Source organism: Lepus europaeus, chromosome 11 (assembly GCF_033115175.1).
Source record: "Lepus europaeus isolate LE1 chromosome 11, mLepTim1.pri, whole genome shotgun sequence".
Classification (NCBI taxonomy): domain Eukaryota; kingdom Metazoa; phylum Chordata; class Mammalia; order Lagomorpha; family Leporidae; genus Lepus; species Lepus europaeus.
The window spans coordinates 21806926-21829342 of NC_084837.1; the positions used below are offsets into that span (position 1 = coordinate 21806926).

The following is a 22417-nucleotide window of genomic DNA, read 5'->3' on the forward strand; positions in this document are numbered from 1 at the left end:
TCGGTAGAATGCCTGCCCACCCTTGGGAGAGCAGCTGTTTCCAGTAGGGAATGAGTAATTGGGGTGAGTATGTTGAAGAGGATGTAGAACCAGAAGACTGGGGAGAGTCCAGCCATTTCACAGTAGGGACACTCTGAAGATCTTGTACTTCATGGTCTGGAGACCAGCTTAGGGAAATCTGACTGCTTGTCAGTTCAGCCAATAAATCACTTGTTGAGCGCTCGCTGGGCACTGATAGGAGCATTCAGTTTCAGGCCCCCTCCCCTCCCTGCCTGCCCCAATGTGGGTACCCACTTCTCATTTTTCTTTCTTGTTCACAAGTACTTTGGAGCCTGAGTTCTGGCCAAGCCTTCTGTATTCCACATTGGTTTCCTGGGGCTCTTACCATAGTCTTCCTCTCCCAAGTATTCTCTTGAACCCTTTTACTCCTAGGAAACACTACTTTATAAATTTTATCATTTTAATCTATTCCGGATTATGTTCCATGATTAATGTGAGGTTTACTGGTCGGAAGGCACATTCATGTGCTTCCAGAATTCTGATTCCTTAGGGGTGATTGACAGTGAGGTTCACCCATCTTGGTGGAATGTTAGTTCTTGGGCAGATAAGTGATTAGAAGGTTGAGCTGCGGGATGCTCTTGTCTACCTGCCTTTACCTTTTCCACTGTTATGAAATTGAATCACCAAGAGAAGGCAGAAAGGAAATACTTGTGGCCAGCCATACCTGTTAGCGCTTTTCCTTCTTTGAATCAGTCTTCGGGGTGGCCCTGGCCTGCTCTGTGCCATACCTGCGGATTCAGCCAAGCCAGGAGTCTGCGTTTGTAATCCTTTTCAGTTCCTATCCAGTGCCCTCTGTTTATTGAAGTACTTTCTTCTCATCATCACTTTTGATATTTTGTGCTTCTGTTGGCCTTTCAGAGCTTCAGAGACAGTTTTCATTTTTGCCTGTTTTGTTGTCCCTGGTGTAACACTGGTCCCACCTAAACCAACAGCTCTTTGTTCCTATGCTAGGACATACTCTTGAAGAGGTTTTTAGATACTAAATGTAATCTACGTAGCAGTTCTTTAGAGTAACAGTATTCTATCATGGCAATGTGCCTCTTTACTAAGTAAGGAGTTTGTATTAGTTTTCATCCCTGAAACAAATACCTGAAGAGAAGCTACTTAACAGAGGAAGAGGGGTCTTTTGGCTCACAGATTTGGAGGTTCACAGTCCAAGACTGGGTGACCCCACTGATGTGGCGCCTGATGAGGAATGCAGGCAGAGGAAGCATCACATAGCGAGCCAGAAAGCAGGGAGAGCCTGCTGGTCCCCTGTGCCATGGTCTCTCTGGGGGCTCCACCTCAGCAGTTTCATCCAATCTGGTCACTTCCCAAAAGCCACCTTCATGTGGCACAACTGGATTAAATCTCTACCTTTAATCTATGATTGGAGACCAAGCCACATGGACCTTTGGGGAACATCCAATCTAATATCCAAACTAGAGCAGGGTTGTGTGTTAGAAACTATTTGTCCATATCTAAATGTCAGTAATGCTGTGTGATGGTTTTCATGACGCTCAGCTGCTTTCCCTACTTCCCATTCCAGGTTAGACAAGAATTGGTCCCCAGGCTTTTAGACAGACTGCTCATTTGTTTGACATTTGAATTATTTTTCATATGAAGGGAAGTGATAGGAAATGACTAGACCGTCCACTTTTGATGTGTATCGAGAATTGGTAAACTGGTTAAACCATGAATGGCCAGCCCGATAAGTTCAGATGTGTGATCTGTCAGAAGGTAGCAAAGTGGGTGGCTGTGTGGATCATGTCTCATTTAGAGCTTGCCCACTGTTCTTCAATACCACTCATGGTAATGTCTCTCACAAAGCTCTTCTCTGTGCTCCAAAACAATGTATTTTGAAAATACGTCAACTACTTGCATATAAAGAAAATAGAGCCGTATATGCTTTGAAGCTGGACAGATATTTTCCTTTGTACGGCACTTCTCTTTTCCTCTAATTGCGTGTTTAGGAATAGTGCTCGCGAGATGTCACTGCCATAATGCAGTAACAGCTTCTGAGTACCTCTTGTGCCCTGCATGGAGAGCTCTCTTAGGCGTGGCTCTATCAGTGAAATCTGACTTGGCAAATCCATTTAAGTCATGATATGTATATAAGAAGTATACATCTGTACTTCATCTGTGTCATTTAATATCCGCAAATGTGTATCTTTCAATAATCAGCTGGGTAGTAGAATTCTGTGTCAGAAATTTTGATGGCAAAAATATTTTAAAACACATTTAAGAGAGGATTGAAAAATATGGATGCTTTGTCTAGCATCGTTCATGATAGTACTCATGTTCATCCTTTCTGGAAACAATGTCCGTCTCAAATAATTTTAAGCTCATTTTGCTCAAACCAATCATTGATTGGCAGTCAGACCAGCAGCTAAGAAGTCTCTGGTACTGGTTATATAGCTTAGAAGATGGTTCTGAACAAGTACTGTAGAGTGAAGCTGAAAGAAAGCGTAATTCTGTTTCCGAATGTGTGACTAGCTTCCTTGTAACAGTTTGACTGACATTCAGAGCTGTAAAGCTAAATGTCTAAAAGCAGTAAATAACTGCTGTGTGTTATGCTGGTTTTGGAGAAATCGTTCTAACCGTCTGAGATGTGGGGTTGAGTTTTGTCCTGTGTTAACACATGTTTGTGGAAGATGTAGAGAACATGTTGACATGCGTAAGAATGAATTGCATCTCTCATATATGTTCATTTATACAATGCTTTTAATCAATATTTAGATCTCTTTGCTTACCATGTTTATGTATATTGGAGAAGAAAAATTTCTTAGATGTATGACTGGGTAGACCTTAAAACAACTAAAAGAAACATAAAATGTGGTTAGCTGTCTATCTGTTCCCCTTGTTTGTTAAAATCTGAGTTAACCTTATGGTGCTGTACCGCTGTCCAAAGAAATGCTGTTAAGTAGCCCTACCTTACTCCCTAGAGCTTGCTTATTCTGCTTTTGTATATTTAATAAAAATTGTCTCAAATCTTTCCTTGTGAGGTTTATGGATAATGGTTGAGCATTTGTGTTAATTCGGTGTTAAATGCAGGCACCTCTGGTTTGTGTATGACTAGGACTCTGCAATTTCTCACCCCCCCCCAAACTTTGGGGGATACACATAGGTTAAGCAATAAAACACTTTTCCTGGAATGTTGGAATTACATGTTATTAAACTGTACGATTCTATTTCAGCAGCGACATTCCCACCTTATGTTATGGAGTAATTGATGTTTTCCCTTATACTTAGTATTCGTGTTAAGTTTATTCAAGTATTTCAGATGTTGAAGGCTTAATTACTACTTGCAATGAAAATTAAGAGATGCTTGTACTTTGAAAATGTGGTTATTAAAGGATTTAATTTTCCTAAGTGTTCATGAATAAGCTATATACTGGGAGAAAGCTAAGATTTGCCAATGTCAATTTCAGTGACTAATAGAATATTGTGATTTTAAATTGTGTTTGTTCGTAAAACTAAAATCATGAAGATACCTTTTTTCTGCTTGCTCTTTGAAAAAGAGCTCTCTTCCCAGAGCGTTTTGTATTTATCATCTGGGGTAAGACAGCCCTGGCTTAAGCATCCAGAACTGGTGGGCTATATGTGTCTGCCTTAAATTCTCGTAACATGTTCAGTTCGAGGAGCAGTATATGCACGCAGGTGTTAACTGTTGATTTTCTGTGACATCACCGGCGTGCTCAGGTTCCCTGTCAGCACTCCTAATTGTTCTGGAGTATTCCCTAGTGAAATTCAAGTCGTTCAGCAGCAGCAAGAGGAGTGTGAGCCTTGGTCATGGTGTGACTTAGGAAGTCCATTTTGGTGTGGTGCAACTTTATCTTGTGTGGCAGTGCCTAGTAGCAACGGCCAGATGACCACTGGCTCCTATTTGTGAAGACTGGTGGCCATGAGAGGCCTGGGGCTGCAATTCCTGCTCTGTCAAAACAGGTGTCTGACTTTCATGATACTGGGCTAGAGCCAAATGACTGTTTGGGTAGCTCAAAGTTGGATTTGAGGACAAAAAGGTGGGTTCAGTAATAGAAGGTGAGGTGAAGGCAAGAATTGGAGATGTTAACCAGTGGCTGAGTACTTTATAAATAAATGTGAGGGAGGGATTAAAATCCATCCATGTAGTTCCCTGGGTGGGGAAATGAATGTTCTAAAGACAGAGCAGCTGTCGCAAGCCCAGCAAGCCCTGGTCTCCAGAGAATGTTCCAGCAGATGATGGACAGACACCTGTGGGGACCCATCCAGCACTGGGGGTGGGGGTGGGGGACTGGAGGACTCAGGACTCTGCAGCACTTCCCTAAGTCTGTGAAGTAGAGAAAGCAGACGGGGAAATTTGGGGAGGAATAGTGGATGGGAATTACTTAAAGACAAATGTGAGTATGCATACAAAACTACTATGTCATATGCCACCCAGTATTTCACTATGGTACCAACAGTAAAATGACATAAAGCTGTGGTAATAAAAATATGCAAATATTTTTCCACATATCTTTTTTGGGTATTACCTCCAGCTAAAATATATTGGAGCAGCCAGTACATTTCTAAAAGGAAAGTTCTATCCCTTTGGTATAAGAGGAAAGAGACAGTGAATTTTGTCAATAAAAGCTTTAGGAATATCTGCACATAAACATTGACATTCACATTGATAACACTAGAATATTCATTTCAGTACAAATCAGAGAACTCAGATTTCAGACATGGTCACAGATAAGCTCTTTGAAATTCTTTATCTTGATACAGATCTTGAGAATGAATCTCTTGATGATAGATGTGCAGCTAGTTTGTCCCGGAACTCGTGAAGATAATTGTATTGCTGGAAAGAAAAAAGAAGCATTGAGGTAACACTGTAGGAAACCCGGTCCCCAGTGGAGCCACAATACTGGCAGGTCTCAGCCATCAAAACACTTGCTGAGGATAATCCTACATCTGTAGGAAAGGAGGCACTGGTACCCCTGGGGAAGCTTTAGTAAAGCCACATACATTGTGCAAAGCTATTGCTTAACAAAACATACAAATCAGAAGAGCATGAAGTACAGATGTTTTGTAAGTGTAAAATCCTTTCCCTCGTAGGAGTGGGGAGCTTTTATCCCCCCCTCCTCCCGCGGCTGAGGGCTATTTGGATATTTATAACAACGTTCACAGGCCATAGAGAGTGATAACTTACCTTAGCCTGCTCTAGATGTACTGAATTGAGTCTCACCCCCGGTTGCCTTGGCAGGCCCAGACCAAATGCCTGCGGGCCTTCTAGGGTGTGTGGGCTGTGTGTTCCCCACCCTGGACCAAGTAAGGTGAGAATAGTACTTAAAGGGATTGTCTCTGCTACTGTTCTCCAGCCTGGGAGCAAGGAGGGAGGAGAGGCCACTTTGGGTAGCAGTTAGTAGTGGCATCTATACAGAAATCTTTTCTTAATTCATAGAAGCAAGCCCTGGTCTTTTGCTGTTTGTGGTGATGACATAACCTGCTTGGGACAATGTTCATAGATAGTTGCTTTAAAAAATATCACTAATCTCAATAAGCAAAATAAATGCTTTAGGGCCGGCGCCATGGCTCAACAGGCTAATCCTCTGCCTAGCGGCGCCGGCACACCGGGTTCTAGTCCCGGTTGGGGTGCCGGATTCTGTCCCGGTTGCCCCTCTTCCAGGCCAGCTCTCTGCTGTGGCCTGGGAGTGCAGTGGAGGATGGCCCAAGTGCTTGGGCCCTGCACCCCATGGGAGACCAGGAGAAGCACCTGGCTCCTGCCATCGGATTAGCACGGTGCGGCAGCCATTGGAGGGTGAACCAAAGGCAAAGGAAGACCTTTCTCTCTGTCTCTCTCTCTCTCACTGTCCACTCTGCCTGTCAAAAATAAATAAATAAATAAATAAATAAATGCTTTAAATAATTTATCTGGAGTTTAAATAGCTTCCCAAAGGCTCTCTTTGGCTTTGCCAATCATCTCATTCCATGTTATGGAGCAGTGGAGACAGCACGAGCTAACACATCCGCCTAGAACCCATCTGCCACGGGATGCCTGGGTAAGACTGAGTCTCACTGATGGCGGCTTTGTTCTCCCCAGTGTCAAAGATGGAACACGTGCATATTTGTACATAGATTTCACAATGTGATTTGCTTTGTTTCCCGGAGAAGAGACTTGAACTTCTTGGATTTGAAGCATTACTTGATTTCAACCTAGTAAGTGGCATTGTTTTGCAGATTGTACAGTGACATGGATCCCATGTGTGGATTGTTTTGTGAGGGCCCTTAGGCCCTGAGAATCAGGCTGTGGGGTACGTTTGTCAGGAACTGTAACCATGCACCATACACGGTGCTGGCTTGGGTCCCCAAGCCTGGGACAACCGATGCTCAAGGGCGTGGAGCTGCCTGGAGGCCAGGAATCTTTGGTACGCACTCTGATGATTTCGTGACTGAAATTTAGTCCTACAGCTGAGACAGACTGGGTGCTCGGCAAAGAAGGGCAAAGTAGCTCTAGAGACCTACAGAGGAAGTGAGATCTGCAGAAGCGTTTCAGTAAAGTGATGGGCATACAGGCAAATCCTTGGCCTGGCTCCTGTATTGTTTTTGGAGTGGTGGGGGGAACATCCGTGTGCAAGATGTCACTTGAGTTCTGCAAGCAAAGAATAGTTAGCTCTGCTTTTGTTTTTGTGTTATACCATTTATTGCTATTAAATCCCAATGAATTGCAAATATAACGGGACCTTTACATCTTTTTGGTCAAAAGTCTACTTAAGAAACTGTCAAGTGTACAGGAACCATCTCGTCATTCCAAGCGAAAGGATCCATTCCCAGAGCTGCATGGGACAAAACCTGAGCAGTAGTAGATCCCGGAAGAGTGCAACAAGTGCAGGTGTTTTCAGTACTTGGCTTACAATGCCGTGAGCTTTTGTAGGTATCTGGGTTATTTTATGATGTAAATTAAAAAGAAAAAAACCAAGCAGACGGTCCATGGATTTTTATCTCCCCACCCTTTGGGTTAATGTTACGCTGGATTCGCCACAGTCTGCCCCGAGACACAAGCACACAAGCACGGTCAGCGCCTCACCTTTATGGTCTGGATGGCCCCGGATCCTCTCAGGTCTCGCAGGCTGTCTATGGCTTGCTGTGGCGATACGCTGTCAGACAGGTAGAGTAGGAGACAGGCGGCTACTAATAGGACATGGCAGAAACATGTGATCATCTAACTGGTCATACAGTGGTGTACATACATTGTACATACATACATACATATATACATACATTGCTACAGGGGGCTGTGGTGTAATTGCTGCAAATGAATTAAGATTGTGTGTTTTGGACAGTTAAATTATGACCTGAAATGACTGTGTTTGAATTAAAGTTTAACCCTGGCTTCATTCTTTCTTTTGACACTATATTGAGGTATAAATAATTCAAATGCCATCTAGTTGATTCTTTTAAAGGGTGCAACCCAGTGCCTTTTTGGAAAATTTTCATCATCTCAGAAAGAAATCCTGCACCCCTTGTTGTCACCCTGCCTTGCCCCATCAACCCTGCACTTAGCAACCACTTATGTACTTCCTGTACCAATAGACTGTCCTGCCTGGACATGTCATGTAAATGGACTCTTTCGATATGTTATCTTTTGTGACTGACTTCACTTACCATGTGTTCAAGGTTCACACACACAAGGGACCTTCAAAAAGTTCATGAAACAATGCTATATGAAAAAATGACGCATGGGTTTCAAAGAAACATCTTTAAAAATTTATTAATTTATTTGAAATGCAAAGACACAAAGAGATTCATTTAATGGCACAGTCTTCAAATGCCTGTGACAGTCAGGGCTGTGTCAGGACAAAGCCAAGAACCTGCAACTCAATCTGGGGCTCCCACATGGGTGGCAGGGACCCAACTACCGTGGCGTCATTGCTGCCTCCCAGGGTCTGCATTAGCAGGCAGCTGGAGTCTGGATGGAGCCATGACTCCAACCCAAGCCCCCTGATACAGGAGATGGGTCACTCACTGGGGGCTTAATAGCTCAGGGAAATAAATGCCATGCTCGTTTCATTTCTCGATGAACTTTCTGAAGCACCCACCTGTTGTGGCACTTATCCACAACTGACCAAATAACGTCACCCAGTGTGGACACAGCCACGTCACATTGTGTTTACCCAGGTGTCAATGGGCGCCGAGGCTGCTTCCATTTTAGTGGGGGGGGGGGCTGTTATGATGAATGCTCCTCTGAACACTCATGTTCAAGTTCTTATGTGAACGTGTGTTTCCATCTCAGGTTCAAGTTCTTACGTGAACGTGTGTTTCCATCTCACGTTCAAGTTCTTATGTGAACGTGTGTTTCCATCTCAGGTTCAAGTTCTTATGTGAACGTGTGTTTCCATCTCAGGTTCAAGTTCTTATGTGAACGTGTGTTTTCACCTCACATTCAAGTTCTTATGTGAACGTGTGTTTTCACCTCACATTCAAGTTCTTATGTGAACGTGTTTCCATGCCTCTCTGGTGTGGGCCGAGGAGTGGCAGTGCTGGCTCACGTGGTGCCTCCATGTCTAACTTGGGAAGCGATGGCCAGACTCTGCCAGAGCAGCTGCACCTCTGTTCTCCCCCACCAGCGGTCGGGGATGGCCCCAGGACCCCTCCACATCCTCTCCACTATTGGTTGTTTTCCACTTTTTTTTTTTTTTTTGACAGGCAGAGTGGACAGTGAGAGAGAGAGAGAGAGAGAGAGAGAGAAAGGTCTTCCTTTTCCTTTGGTTCACCCTCCAATGGCCACCGCGGCTGGCACGCTGCAGCCAGCACACCATGCTGATCCGAAGGCAAGAGCCAGGTGCTTATCCTGGTCTCCTATGGGGTGCAGGGCCCAAGGACCTGGGCCATCCTCCACTGCACTCCCAGGCCACAGCAGAGAGCTAGACTGGCAGAGGAGTAACCAGGACTAGAACCTGGTGTGCAGGCACCACAAGGTGGAGGATTAGCCTATTGAGCTGCGGCGCCAGCCTTGTTTTCCACTTTTTGACAAGAGCCACCCTAACGGGTGTAGCAGTAGTGTCCTCTGTGGCTTCAATTTGCATTTCCTGGGTGGCCAATGACATCGAGCTATCTTTTCATGTGCTGCTTGTTAGATATTTGTGTGTTTTATTTGGAGGAATGTTTATTCAGACCACTGGCCTGTTTTTAAATTGGGTAGTTTGTCTTTATATTATGAGAGTTCCTTATATATTCTGGATACAAGACCCTTATCAAACACATAGTTTTAAAATATTTTCTCCCATCCTGTGGGTAGGCTTTTCATTTCGGTAGTGTCCCTGGAAACACAAAAGTGGTTCATTTGGATGCTGTTCAACCCTAAAAGGAATAACTCACTCCATTAGGGGATTTCATGAATTGATTTTGCTTTTTCCAGCACATTAACATTTTTAGAAAAAAATAATATATAGTAGTTCACTTTGGCTTTTTTTTTTTTTTTTTTTGACAGGCAGAGTGGACAGTGAGAGAGAGACAGAGAGAAAGGTCTTCCTTTTGCCGTTGGTTCACCCTCCAATGGCCGCCGCGGTAGGCGCGCTGCGGCCGGCGCACCGCGCTGATCCGATGGCAGGAGCCAGGTACTTATCCTGGTCTCCCATGGGGTGCAGGGCCCAAGCACTTGGGCCATCCCTCCACTGCACTCCCTGGCCCCAGCAGAGAGCTGGCCTGGAAGAGGGGCAACCGGGACAGGATCGGCGCCCCGACCAGGACTAGAACCCGGTGTGCCGGCGCCGCAAGGCGGAGGATTAGCCTAGTGAGCCGCGGCGCCGGCCTCACTTTGGCTTTGATACTTGGGACACTCCTGGGTACTTTTTATTTAGAAGATACTGTCAGTGTCACGATTCCTGTGCTGGGAGAACATTTGAAAGTAATGCAGATTCTAAGATGTAAATTGGGTTTTCCCACTCCCACCCAGGCTTTCTGGGGGAACACAAAGTGTGTAGGGCCTTAAATAATCTTCTGAGTCTCAGCATCTTGTTCCAGTCTACAGTGAACATATGGCTCAGAAACAGGAGTTTGCCTACTTTGAGGATAAAAAAAAAATAATGAAAATACGTTTCTTACCAAGACAAGATCTTCCAAGTCCACCATAACAGCTGAAAGGAAAATACAGTTTCGAAGTTTGTACATTTTCATTCCATCACAAGTTACAACGTCAGACTTGCGCCTTCTGCCTGCTCTTATGTGTCTTTAATGCCTAGCACAGTGTCCTACACACAGAGATTAATTTTTTAGAAATCAAAGGCAAAATGTGTTTGTTTATTTGTTGGAAGCTATTCTGAAAAACTCTAAGTCAAGATAGGGCCTTATGACAATAAAATGTTCTTTTTTTTTTTTTAATTATTTTTGACAGGCAGAGTGGACAGTAGAGGGAGACAGAGAGAAAGGTCTTCCTTTTGCCGTTGGTTCACCCTCCAGTGGCCGCCGCGGTAGCGCGCTGCGGCCGGTGCAACGCGCCGATCCGATGGCAGGAGCCAGGTGCTTCTCGTGGTCTCCCATGGGGTGCAGGGCCCAAGCACTTGGGCCATCCTCCACTGCACTCCCTGGCCACAGCAGAGAGCTGGCCTGGAAGAGGGGCAACCGGGACAGGATCGGTGCCCCGACCGGGACTAGAACCCGGTGTGCCGGCGCCGCAAGGCGGAGGATTAGCCTAGTGAGCCGCAGCGCCGGCTCTAAAATGTTCTTTTAAAGTTTATTTGAGGAGGGAGGGAGAGAGAGAGAGAGAAACAGAGAGAACTCTCATCTACTGGTTTGCTTGTCAAATGTTCATGATGGCTGGAGCCAGGTTGGGCCAAAGCTGGGAGCTGGGCACCCAATCCAGGTCTCCTCTGTGGGTGGCATGAAGCTAAACATGGGAGCCATCACCTGCCACCTCCCAAGGCCCACATTTTGCAAGGAGCTGGAGTTAGGAGCCAGAGGTGGGGAATGAAAACTAGGTACTCAGATGAGGGTGGCGGATGTCTTCGCCGCTGAGCTAAACGCCTGCCCTGATTGACGTCTGAGAACTGGAGCCTGTTGGGAAGTAGACAAAGGCCAACTATTTTAACTACCTGCCACTTTATTTCCCCTGTGTAAACAAAACAGTGGGCACAGGACAAATGCTGTCCTACAGTAACCCTTGCTTTATGTAAACAGGCTGTGGAGTCCCCCTGCTGTGGGCTCCTTCCTAGTCCTAGCATTTACTGGATGTGGGAGGCCTTTCTGGACGCTAGCAACAGTGTGCACACTGGAGTGTAGATTCAATGAGGCACTAATTGCAAAAGGCTTAGAAGACAGCTTGGCAGAGAGGAAGAAGTAAATGGATACTTGTTGCTATTATCTGGTATTGCAAAGAAATTAGCAGTCCTACAAACTGGACTTTCCAGAAAAATGAGGTTTAACCCTTGAAGCAGCAAAACCATTCATTTTAATCATTTTCAAACATAGAAAATGCACTGCACATTTCCTGACTTGCTCAGAGAGGTTATGCTTAACCCAGCTTAGGGCTGACTTAGCACGGACACCAGCTACCGGAGTGATAAGTATACAGCAGGCAGAGCTGTAGATACAGCCTGCTGTGGGATGTGAGATGGAGGACCAGACAGGGACTGACCCACAGTTACTCCTGACCTTGCTGGCTACAATGTGTCCCAGGTGGAGGCCTGTTGCCGAGACCTGGATCTACCGTGCAAAGGTAGAGGTATAGTACTTGCTTCCTGCACCGTTAATCCTACTTTCTTGGCTGGCGCCGTGGCTCAATAGGCTAATCCTCCGCCTGCGGCGCCGGCACACCAGGTTCTAGTCCCGGTCTGGGCACCGATCCTGTCCCGGTTGCCCCTCTTCCAGGCCAGCTCTCTGCTGTGGCCAGGGAGTGCAGTGGAGGATGGCCCCAAGTCCTTGGGCCCTGCACCCACATGGGAGACCAGGAGAAGCACCTGGCTCCTGGCTTCGGATCAGCCTGGTGCGCCGGCCGCAGCGCACCAGCCACAGCAGCCATTGGAGGGTGAACCAATGGCAAAGGAAGACCTTTCTCTCTGTCTCTCTCTCTCTCTCGCACTGTCCACTCTGTCAAAAAAAAAAAAAAAAAAAAAAACCAAACCAAAATCCTACTTTCTCCTTTGCCACTTTCATCTTCCTCCTGTTTCAGAAATCCCTACTTAATTTTTCAAAACCCAGTTCAGATTTCATCTCCTGACATACTTGTGCCCCTGCAGGAATGATGGCTGGCTGGTGCGCTGCCTCCCCCGTGTCCACACTGTGTGCAGATCTTACTGCACTTGCGTGGTAGTCTCGTGTTAGCTGTCTCTGTGTGTGCCTTAGGGGCAGGCAGGGAGTTGGGGTTTCCCTGAGACTGGGGACAGGGCCTCACTCTGCAGTCTCAGGGTTTGGTACACACACGTGGGTTGAATTACAACTCCCTGAGAGTGAAGCTCTTCTCACTGGCACGTGTGATTGTGCCTTACTGGGAAGGAGACAGAGTCTTGGCAAATGTGATCAAGTTAAGACAGGGTCATTAGGGTGGCCCCTTATCCAATGTGAGTAGTGTCTTGTAAGAGGGAGACACCATGTGTAGACACAGACACACAGGGGAATCATGAGATGATACAGCTATGAGCCAAGGGCCACCAAGGGTTGACGGCCACCACTGGAAGCTAGGACGAGGCTGGAAAGGAGTCCACCCAGTGTTACGGGGAACCTGGCCCTGCTGACACCTTTGGTTTGGACTTCCGGCCTCCTGAGCTGAGAGAAGATGAATGTCTGTGTTTTAAGCTGCTTCTAGGTATTCTGTTACAGAGCCCACAAGGCCACACTGTGATGCAGGATGCAAGCAGTGTCCAGTGACTTTCTATAGGGCTGAACCCGCCCTGGCAGACCCAGTGGGGTGGCACTGGTTGACATCAGGACCAAAGCTACCAGACCCTGTTTCTGAGGGAGAGGCTCCCCAGCTCCTGGATATGTAGGCTGGAAGAAGGCAGAACGAGGGAAGAGTTTCCTTAGCCAAGCCATGCATGGTGGGACATTTTTGAAAGCTCTAGGACAATGAAAAATCCAGGTCATCAGATGCCCAGAACGTTCAACATGTGCAAGGCCACCTGTCCGTCTGTCCATCCTATTTGGGTTGTGCTCAAGTATCAGAGCATTTTGTTTGCCAGAGCCTATGGAGTAGAACCTGTGGAGCTTCCCTAACCTGGGCTGGTCTGAGCTCTGGAAACTTTTCAGTAGAAGCTGCTTTCAAAAGTGTATTTGGGGGGGCCGGCACTGTGGCATACAAGGTTAAGCCTCTGCCTGCAGTGCTGGCATCCCATATGGGCACTGGTTCAAGTCCCAGCTGCTCCACTTCTGATCCCGCTCCCTGCCAATGGTCTGAGAAAGCAGCAGAAGATGGCCCAAGTCCTTGGGCCTCTGAATCTATGTGGGAGACCTGGAAGAAGCTCCTGGCTCCTGGCTGCAACCTGGCCCAGCACGGGGTGTTGTGGCCATTTTGGGAATGAACCAGAAGAAAAATGTACTTGAGGAAAAAAAAAAAAAAAAGAGGACAAATCTCAGAATGATTTTGAAAAATAGATATAAAAATTGGAAGGCCTTTTTCACTGCCTACATCAAACTGTCCAATACCATTCTGCCTGTACTTATCAGAAAACGCAGCACAGATAACTCTATCATCCCAAAATCTCGCTTTTACAAGAGAGATGATGCTCTCCCTGGAGATCGATTAGAAAGAGGCAGCTGTTGGAGGGCTTCTAGTTCTTTGTTCTCTACCCTGCGAGCCTGAGTTTGCCGTGTTCCAGTTCGGTTCGTCCACAAACAGGTGTACATCGCCAAAGGCAGGGGGTCTGCCTTCAGAACTGGCGCTGGCAAGAGGCCCGGGACAGAGGGTGGCTGCACTTGCCCTGCGACCGCACAGCCATCTGCCCAGTGTGTACATCTGCGGCTGAAAGCCATGGCCTTAGGGACCTCAGGGCATTTGAGGGGTCGAACTAGGTACTCTCCTACCTCGGTGCAGAAAGGATTAAGTGGTGCCCAGGAGGCACAGCAAGGACTGGCTTCTCGCCCTGGGCTCACCCCACCCCCGGCACATCTCCTCTCTGCTCGTCTCCCCTCTGGCAGGTGCAGGATCTCCTGCCCGCTGCCACGCCCTTCGTCTCTTCTCCAAATGACTGTTTTCTTCGCAGTTTCCCCCCTTTCCTAATTCATCTCACTTTATTCTACACTTCCATACCAGCTGCCTGTGTCTTCATAGCCATGGACAGACAACGAGAATTTCTCTTTCGTTCTGGGAGCAAATTCTTATCGACGAAAGCGATTTTCAAGCCAAACCAACGGTGCTCCTTGCTTTTTTCTGTGCTGCTAGTTTTGAAAAAAGATGGGCCTGCATGCTGGGAAAAGTCACGGAGCAACTGAGCTGGTGGCTGATTAGTGAGGTGTTGTTATAGAGCGGTCACGTGCCACCTTGTGGGGGAGGGGGCGGGGAGGCTCCCCAAATTACAACTCAAGGGCAGGGACAAGAGGAGAGAAAAACAGGCCTGCACCCCTAACCCTACCCGCTTCCAGCCTTCCTCTTGGAAAGCAGGAAGGGACAATACTGAGAGCCTTGCATTCCGCTTTTCACGCGGTGCACCCTCTCCACCTTGTAACGCTAAGTGAGAGGCCGGGGACCGCCCGGGCCGCGGTGATCAGAGCTCATCTGGGGCGTTTTCCCGGGGGCACGGGGAGAGGAGGACGTACTGTATCAAGGTTTTGCGGTTGTTTTTGAGGCAGGCTGCAAGCTCTTCCATGATCTCACAGCAGCTGGCAATGTCGGGCGTCCCTCCATCCGGGATCGGGTGGTGGTGGGTGGCGATGCCGCACTGCTCGTAGAGCTCCAGGAGGTTGGGGACTCTGTATTTTGACAGTTCCCCTCGGGTGCAGAAAACAAATATGTCCTGGATCCCACAGCTCTTTAGTTCTTCTGCGACAGAGCAAGACACACACGGACACACAGACAGAATGCGACATGGAGTTAACTTTCCTACACCGAGCTAATGACAAATGATCATCTGTGAATTTGAGAATACACACACACACACACACACACATATATATATATGCTGCAATAGTCCTAAGATTTCTGCTGTCTGTTTTGTCCCAAGCATTGTATATAAAATCCCCGGCAGGGCCCATGGTACCAGAGCTCTGGCATTCTTATCTTATACTGTTCTGCACCATGCTGTATTTAATTTTATGGGCTTTTTTTTTTTTTTTCTTAAAAAAAAAAAAAGGCATGAACTGTATTAAACTTATGTGATTTAGCTATTATCACCATAATGACATGAACCATGAAATCTGGCTACAGGCATCCCATCCACTGGACTGCCTATGGCAATAATCGTCCTGGATCCTTTGGTTCAAAATGAATCTGGCTGTTTCAAGCCCTCTCTTCTTTCCTTGATCTCTAAGTCCAAGGTCATTGAGCTTTCTAAGTTCCAAGTGTCTTTCCTCATGCCCTTGGAAGGTGGCTAGTCCAAATGGAGATGTACTGTGTCGAAACCCTGAACACAAACTGAACACAAACATTAAGTTGCTTTATATGTAAAACCTGGTGAGATGATGATATTTAAAATCTATGAGGTTAAATAAAATATTATTCAAAAATAATTTCACCTGCTTCTACCCTTTTACTGTGGCAACTAGAGAACACACGGTTGCTTGCATGGCTTCTGTTTGTGGTTCCCATTTTGTTTCTACTGGATGCTGCTGCTCTAGATAAAACAGTTGTATTTTTGTGCTCGTGAAAGAGTGAAACCTGCCATTACCATATCTTATCAGTTTTAAGAGAGCAGGCAATTTCCTGTTTGCCTCTTGGCTACTTTCCTAGGAAGGAGTCTGAGGCAGACCCCAGGAACTGCTGGAGGGCGAGGCTAAGTCCTCCCCATCAATCATCTGCATCTGTTTTATATATTGGACTCATTTACTATTTCATTGCAAAAATAAGTTTTTATAAAAAAAAAAATTGGAAGATCCCACTGAAGAATGGATAGGGCATTCCAAAATGGGTTAGCTTGGCCTTGAGCCAGTGATTTAAATTATGTGTTGTTTATTATGGCTTACATGCTCTCCAAGTAGAAATTCTCTACCACGATGGGTGTGTCTTAAGCTGCAAATCTTTATAAATGCTGCAAGGGCCAACTAATCTGTTAGCCTTTTAAAGTCTCTTTTCATGGATATGGACTACATTAAAGAAAGCACATTGGGCTGGCGCCACGGCTCACTAGGCTAATCCTCCTGTGGTGCCGGCACCCCGGGTTCTAGTCCCGGTTGGGGCACCGGATTCTGTCCCGGTTGCCCCTCTTCCAGGCCAGCTCTCTGCTGTGGCCAGGGAGTGCAGTGGAGGATGGCCCAGGTCCTTGGGCCCTGCACCCGCATGGGAGACCAGGAGAAGCACCTGGCTCCTGCCATCGGATCAGTGCAGTGCGCCGGCCGTAGCGGCCACTTTGGGGGTGAACCAACGGAAAAAGGAAGACCTTTCTCTCTGTCTCTCTCTCTCTTTCACTGTCTAACTCTGCCTGTCAAAAAGAAAAAGAAAGCACATTGGCAAACCAGGAAATATCTGTAAGATTTAAAAAGTCGGGTCTGTGCTGTGGCTTAGTGGGTATAGCTGCTGCCTGAAGTGCCAGCATCCCATATGAGTGCTGGTTCGAGTCCTGGCTGCTCCACTTCTTCCGATCCAACTCTCTGCTAAGGTACCTGGGAAAGCAGTGGAAGACGGCCCAAAACCTTGAACCCCTGCAACCACATGGGAGATCTAAAGGAAGCTCCTGGCTCCTGGCTTCATATCAGCACAGCTCTAGCCACTGCAGCCATCTGGGGAGTGAACCAGCGGATGGAAGACCTCTCTCTCTGCCTTTGCCTCTCTGTAATTCTGCCTTTCAAATAAGTACATAATTTTTTTTAAAAAAGGGCCACTTTAAAAAAAATAAATAAAAGTATACTGGTCAGAATCAAGCAGTATATGTTTGTATTTTGTGTTATCAGGACCTTGGTAGGACTAGTAGCCTTGAGATATTCCAGGCCAGCTGGAATTAAATATTTTTTTAAAATCACATTTGTTAGTATCATGCAACATGTAAATTCCAAATTGGGGTGGACTATGGGGATTACTGGACAGGAGGCATGCAACAGTCAGTTCGCGCCCTCTGTCTTTCCTGGATCTCTGCATTGTCTACCCAGGATGGACAACTTCACTGCTACCTCTGAGTTCCCAGCATGGGTGGATCTCTACCGCCATGGTCAGGTGTACAAGAAGCCCATGTTCAAAGATCTGGGCGGTGCCATATGCCACTTCCTATTGACGGACGTCCATCCTCTCACTCACATGGCCTAGCCTCCAGTGCGGTTCACGTCTAACAGGGAACAGCTACCATCAGTGCCCATCACAAACACCTCTTCGTATATCAGAGTAAGCCCCTGGTGGGAAACTTCACAGAATATTGAACATTTATTCGGTAGACTGAGAAGAAACTTCAGTTGGTTCCCTTTGACAAAGGGATTTTCTGTGAGTATTTAAAAACCTATTGGTATGGTTGTCTCTTATTATACCTACCTGTATCTTTTCCAATATTTCTTCTAACATCTTTAAATTTACAACCTATAAGTAGTAATAAGGCAAGTAAAAACGTCAGTTTCTGGTCACATAGAAAAAATATATTTAAACACATATACAGCTACTTTAGAACATCATTCCACAGGATCATTTACATGTTTAATTCTGTTGTGAATGCAAATTTCAATTTATTGTATTCTTAGGAATATGATTACGAGGCTTCACAGATCCCAGCTGAAGGAGCTCCTGTTAAGGATTCCATCTGTGTTCTTTCTGTACCCAGCACCTGGCTGCTGGTCTGTCTCACCTGTACCCCAGGGCTTAAAGTGTCCGAAGACAGATAACCCGGAAGCGCACAGTGGTGAATACAATCTGGGAGACCGAGAGTGGATCCACTCCTCATCTAGGGGCACCGTGAAGCTTCCAGAAGGCACCCCAGGGCTGGTGGTCTATGGAATTCTCTATTGCTCAGTACTTCTAGAGATAGAAGTGTTAGCTGATGGAAAAACAAAACCAAAAACCTGTTCTTAATCTACTAATAGGAAGACAACTACAGTTTGACCCACCTGGAAGAGCACATAAACCAAGAAACTGCGACCAATTCACTCGGGACAGAGATAGCCTGAAAAGAGACATTTATCAAGCTTTGTCCAAATGAAAAAAAAAAAAATAGAAATGGAAATTAAATTTAAATAACATGTGGGTGCTTGCCAATGAATAAGGATGTGTTAAAGTTTCACAGCAGTCACACAAAAAATTCAGAGTTAATATCAATGTGTTGGTCATAAAAAAAACCCTAGAAAAACAACATTTTAAAGTTGGGACTTACCATTTTACTTTGTCACTATTTAAATCTTTCAAAGAGCGAGTTCATTCAATTTTACCATAAAGATAATCATGTTTCAGTTGTCAACAGGTAATATACCGTGTATTTAAGCCATTGTGTGGTTTGTTACCTGGGACACTTTGTGTTAGGAACCTTAAGTCAATGAGCTGGGAAAAAAAAGGCCACCTGACAGTTTCAGCCCCAGCACTCACTCTGCATTCTTACTTTCAGATTCTTCTGTAGGACTTCCTTAACAGATATGTGTCAATGATTTCCTATGAAGAAGCCACAGGTTACCTGCTGCTTGTTGCAATGGGTGTTGGTTAAAATGAAATCATTTCAGGGCATCCTACTCCAAATTTGTGGGGCTCGGGAACACAGGTTCCCCTTGTCTGCCAAGTCAGAGGATGAATTCGGGGGGAAACAGGAAGGCAGCATACAAATATCACCTGACTTTGAAAATGAGATGAGCACTTTAGTTTAAAGATGGAGTGTGGAGGGGGAGTGACAGCTGTGTGGTAGCAAGACAGAACTTTAGGGACGTCAGTGTGGCTGGGCTTTTTCTCCTCAAAATACGAATTTTACAGGTTGAGCGTCCCTGATGGAAAAATCTGAAATCCCAAATCTGAAGCTTTTTGAGCACTGGCACTCAACCAGGAAAGGCCATGCAAATATTCCCACATCTCCCAAAATCCAGTATCTGACACACTTCTCATCCCAAGTGTTTTGGATAAGATACTCAATCTGAACAACGAGCAGAAGAGAATCGCTGAAATATTTTCAATATGTGGACCACAATCCCACAGAAATCAATGTAATGTCAAATAATGTAGCTCATCATTGATCAGAGCAGCTCACATACCATGATATCTGAATTGGAGTGTGTTCATCTTCAAGAGGCTCTTCATCTGATGAGTCAAACTCACTTGTTTGTACTGAACTAGGCTTCAAAAGAAAAGTTATGTTAAAAAAATGACAAACACTATGTCTGTATCATTTTAGTATAGCGGATCCTTGCTTGCACGTGCATTGAATATTTGTAATGTATTCAGTCATCAACCTGTACTACCAGAGACCAGCAATTTTAATAACGAGTGATTGCTATTTATCACAGCATTGTGTAGTGGGAAGAGCGGGATTGCAAATCAAGAAATCTGGCTTCTGGTCCTGCCACTCGATGAATAATCTTGGAAAAGCCACTTCCATTTTTTTCTTGGTCTGTTTTTCTCAACTATAAAATGAGATTTACTCATTCATTCACAAACATTTATTGGACACCTCCATTTGCCAAGCCCTGGAGATGGCAAAGATCCATAACATGCTGGCCAGCCTTCTGTCTAGCTGGAGAGAGAGAGGAGGGGTGCCTATCCTGCAGAAGACAAGTGTGGTGGGAACACGGGGGTCCTTTCGGCAGAAGTGCTCTCTGGGGAGCAGAAGGGCCTGACTGACCGCTGAGGGAGCTGCAGAGGCTTCACAGAGCAGGTGCCTAAAGCTGGGTTTTGAACCGGGTTTGTAGGCAGGTAGGGAAGCGAGGCAACAGAAGGGGCATGTGCGTCCAGGAACTACTATCAAAGCAATGGTGGGGGGAAGAGAGAAAGCCAGGAGTCATTTTATACAACCCCGAGCCTGGGGCGGGGTCTCTGAGCGGAACCCCGTATGCACATCCAAGGAGCAGAGAGTTAATCCTGTAGGCAGCATTTGTACGTGGGAGGTGTTTATGCTCCTTGTTGGCATTTTAAAGGTTCAGTGAGAAAAAGAAACCCCCAAACTATCCTTTCCACTGCCCACTTGGAAGCTGCTGAGCTGTAAGACACCGGGGAGGCACATGGGGGGGGGGGGTAAAGTGTGTTTATTAAGCGTCAGGTGGAGGATACAGCCTGCCCTGGCCGACTGTCCCCTGAACCGGACAGACTTCTCCACCCAGCCCTGGTGGCCGTGCAAATGCAGAGCCCCCACCCCACCCCACCCCACCCCCGCCCTTAAAGAGGAGCAGGGCGGGGAGGGGAAGAGAGGGCTGAGCTACTCGAGTTGCTCCCACATTTGGAGACCCGAAGCTGGCTCTTCCCTCCCCGGGGACGAGTGGAGACGGAGGCTGGGAGCGAAGGGCAGCTGATGCCCCTCCACTTGGAGCTCGGGGATTAGCGAGCGTCCCGCCCGGTGCAGCTCGAAGCCCTGTTCTATACTGGTCTCGCCAGGATCACATGACAGAGCCAATGCAGGCTGCGGACGGGGGCTGCTGGGGATCCGTCTGCAGTGCTGACATCAGCTGACCCCCAGGCTGTCACCCAGGGTGGGGCTGGTCAGCTCGCGGCCGGCCGCCCGCGCTCCTTCGCTTTTCTTGAAAAGATGTTTTTTTTTTTTTAATTTTTTAATTTTTTTTATTTTTATGGTTCAGGATTTTCAATCTGCGCGGCCCAGTCCCGCAGCCCCTCCCTGCCAGGGTCTGCAAATCCTAAGGTGTCCGCTTGCCCGCGCCCAGGGATTCTAATCGCAGGCAAAGGGACGCGGCGCCAGGTGGTGCCACCGGTGCCACCTCGGGGAGGGGTGGTGGTGACGGCGCTGGTGTCGCCCACAGCCCGGGCGCGGCGTTCCTACTCCTGGTCTTGCCCACTGGGGCCGGGGCGACGCCCAAGCGCTCTACGCCTCTGTGTCCCCGCAAGAAGTCGGGCTGTCCGGGGGCTTCTGCGGCCCCGCAAGCGGCAGGTGGCAGCCGCTGCTGGTGCACAGCCTGCGTCCGTCTCCCCTCGCCCGCCGCCGACCCTGCTCCGCGGGCTCTCGCTCCTTCGCAGCCGTCGCCGGCGCCACCTCCTCCACCCAGAGGACGGTTACTGCGCGAGTCGTGCAGCGACCAGACCCGCGCTGCCCGCCCGGCCCAGGAGCGGGCCTCGAGTGCCCGCGGCTTCTTCGTTCCTCCAAGCCCCGGCGCCCTACTCACCGGCTTCATCGCTGGCCACCCCGCGCCGGGACCACCGCCGCCTCCCCAAGGCAGCACCGGCGTCTCAGCCACCGCCCCGCACCGAGCCCGCCCCCCACTCAGCTCATTGGTACATCTTTCTGTGAGGTGGGGCGCGGCGTCTTCGGGAAACCAATCAGATCTTCGTCCTGGTTCTTACTCCGCCTCCTTGTACCCTGGCTCGGCCCCTAACTGTTCATTGGTTCCTGGGAAGCCTTTGAAAGACGCGCGGGAGGAGGGTCCCGTGGAACGTTGATTGGCTGGAGGGCAACCTCATCCGGCCAGTTGGGAGCGTGGAGGGGCGGGCCAAAGCGTCTGGGGGCGGTCCCAGCGCTTAGGGGACACTTGGAAGCCCTGAGGTTTTTGGTGGCTGGGTGTTGGGGAGGTTTCGTTTGCTTAAAGATTTTTTTTTTTTTAAGGACGTGGGGGAGATTTGGAGCACTGCACTGAGGCGTCATGGGAAAACATATCACATAGACTTTGTATTTATAGGCATATGTAATCACACATGTACTGTAAAAATCTAGAGAGTAAACATAACATATGCTTGACGTTCTATGTTCTTTATCATTGCTGGATCTAGACAAGTTCGGGTGTAGATCAACTTTCCTGCTCAACGAATATGAACGGAATAATAGCGGGAGGGAGATTTAAAAGATGCCAGGTGGATATGCAATGTATTTCTGCATAATCAGCTATAATTTTAAAAATATATGTTTTATTATCCACCACCCCCCCATTCTCCAGGTCCCGTGTGGTGGGCCGTGGAGTAGGAAGTCACCGGGAGCAGTGTTACCTGCGGATCTACAGCCAGTGGCCCTAGAGCTATCCGAAGACGGCACAGTTTGACTCAGAGACCGTATGAGTCAGGGTTCTGCAGAGAAGCTGAAGGAAGTGGACGTGCATAGACACGTAGAGTCTGTCTCAAGGCATTGGCTCCGTGGTTGTGAGCGTTTGGCGAGCCCACAATGTGGTGGTGGAGCAGGTGGGCCGGAGACTTGGGAGACAATTAAAGTTCAAGTCCAAAGTCAGCCTTGTCCTA

The 22417-nt window shown here is 47.3% G+C and overlaps 1 protein-coding gene across 4 annotated transcripts; it reads right to left on the bottom strand.

Annotated features, from left to right (window-relative positions):
• Positions 1 to 2816: 2816 nt before the first annotated feature.
• On the bottom strand, positions 2817 to 21461 carry CDKN3 (cyclin dependent kinase inhibitor 3). Of its 4 annotated transcripts, none has more exons than XM_062205104.1 (8): positions 21358 to 21461; positions 19285 to 19367; positions 18163 to 18218; positions 17597 to 17641; positions 14743 to 14962; positions 10102 to 10133; positions 7085 to 7188; positions 2817 to 4858 (listed from the first exon to the last, which is right to left on the bottom strand). In XM_062205104.1, the coding sequence occupies exons 1-8, from the start codon at positions 21364 to 21366 to the stop codon at positions 4772 to 4774; spliced, it is 636 nt and encodes a 211-aa protein (XP_062061088.1). In that variant the 5' UTR covers positions 21367 to 21461; the 3' UTR covers positions 2817 to 4771. The 4 variants fall into 4 exon arrangements, with proteins under 4 accessions (XP_062061088.1, XP_062061087.1, XP_062061086.1 ...); XM_062205103.1 differs by having other exon boundaries at positions 7085 to 7185; positions 14743 to 14965; XM_062205102.1 differs by having other exon boundaries at positions 14743 to 14965.
• Positions 21462 to 22417: the final 956 nt, after the last annotated feature.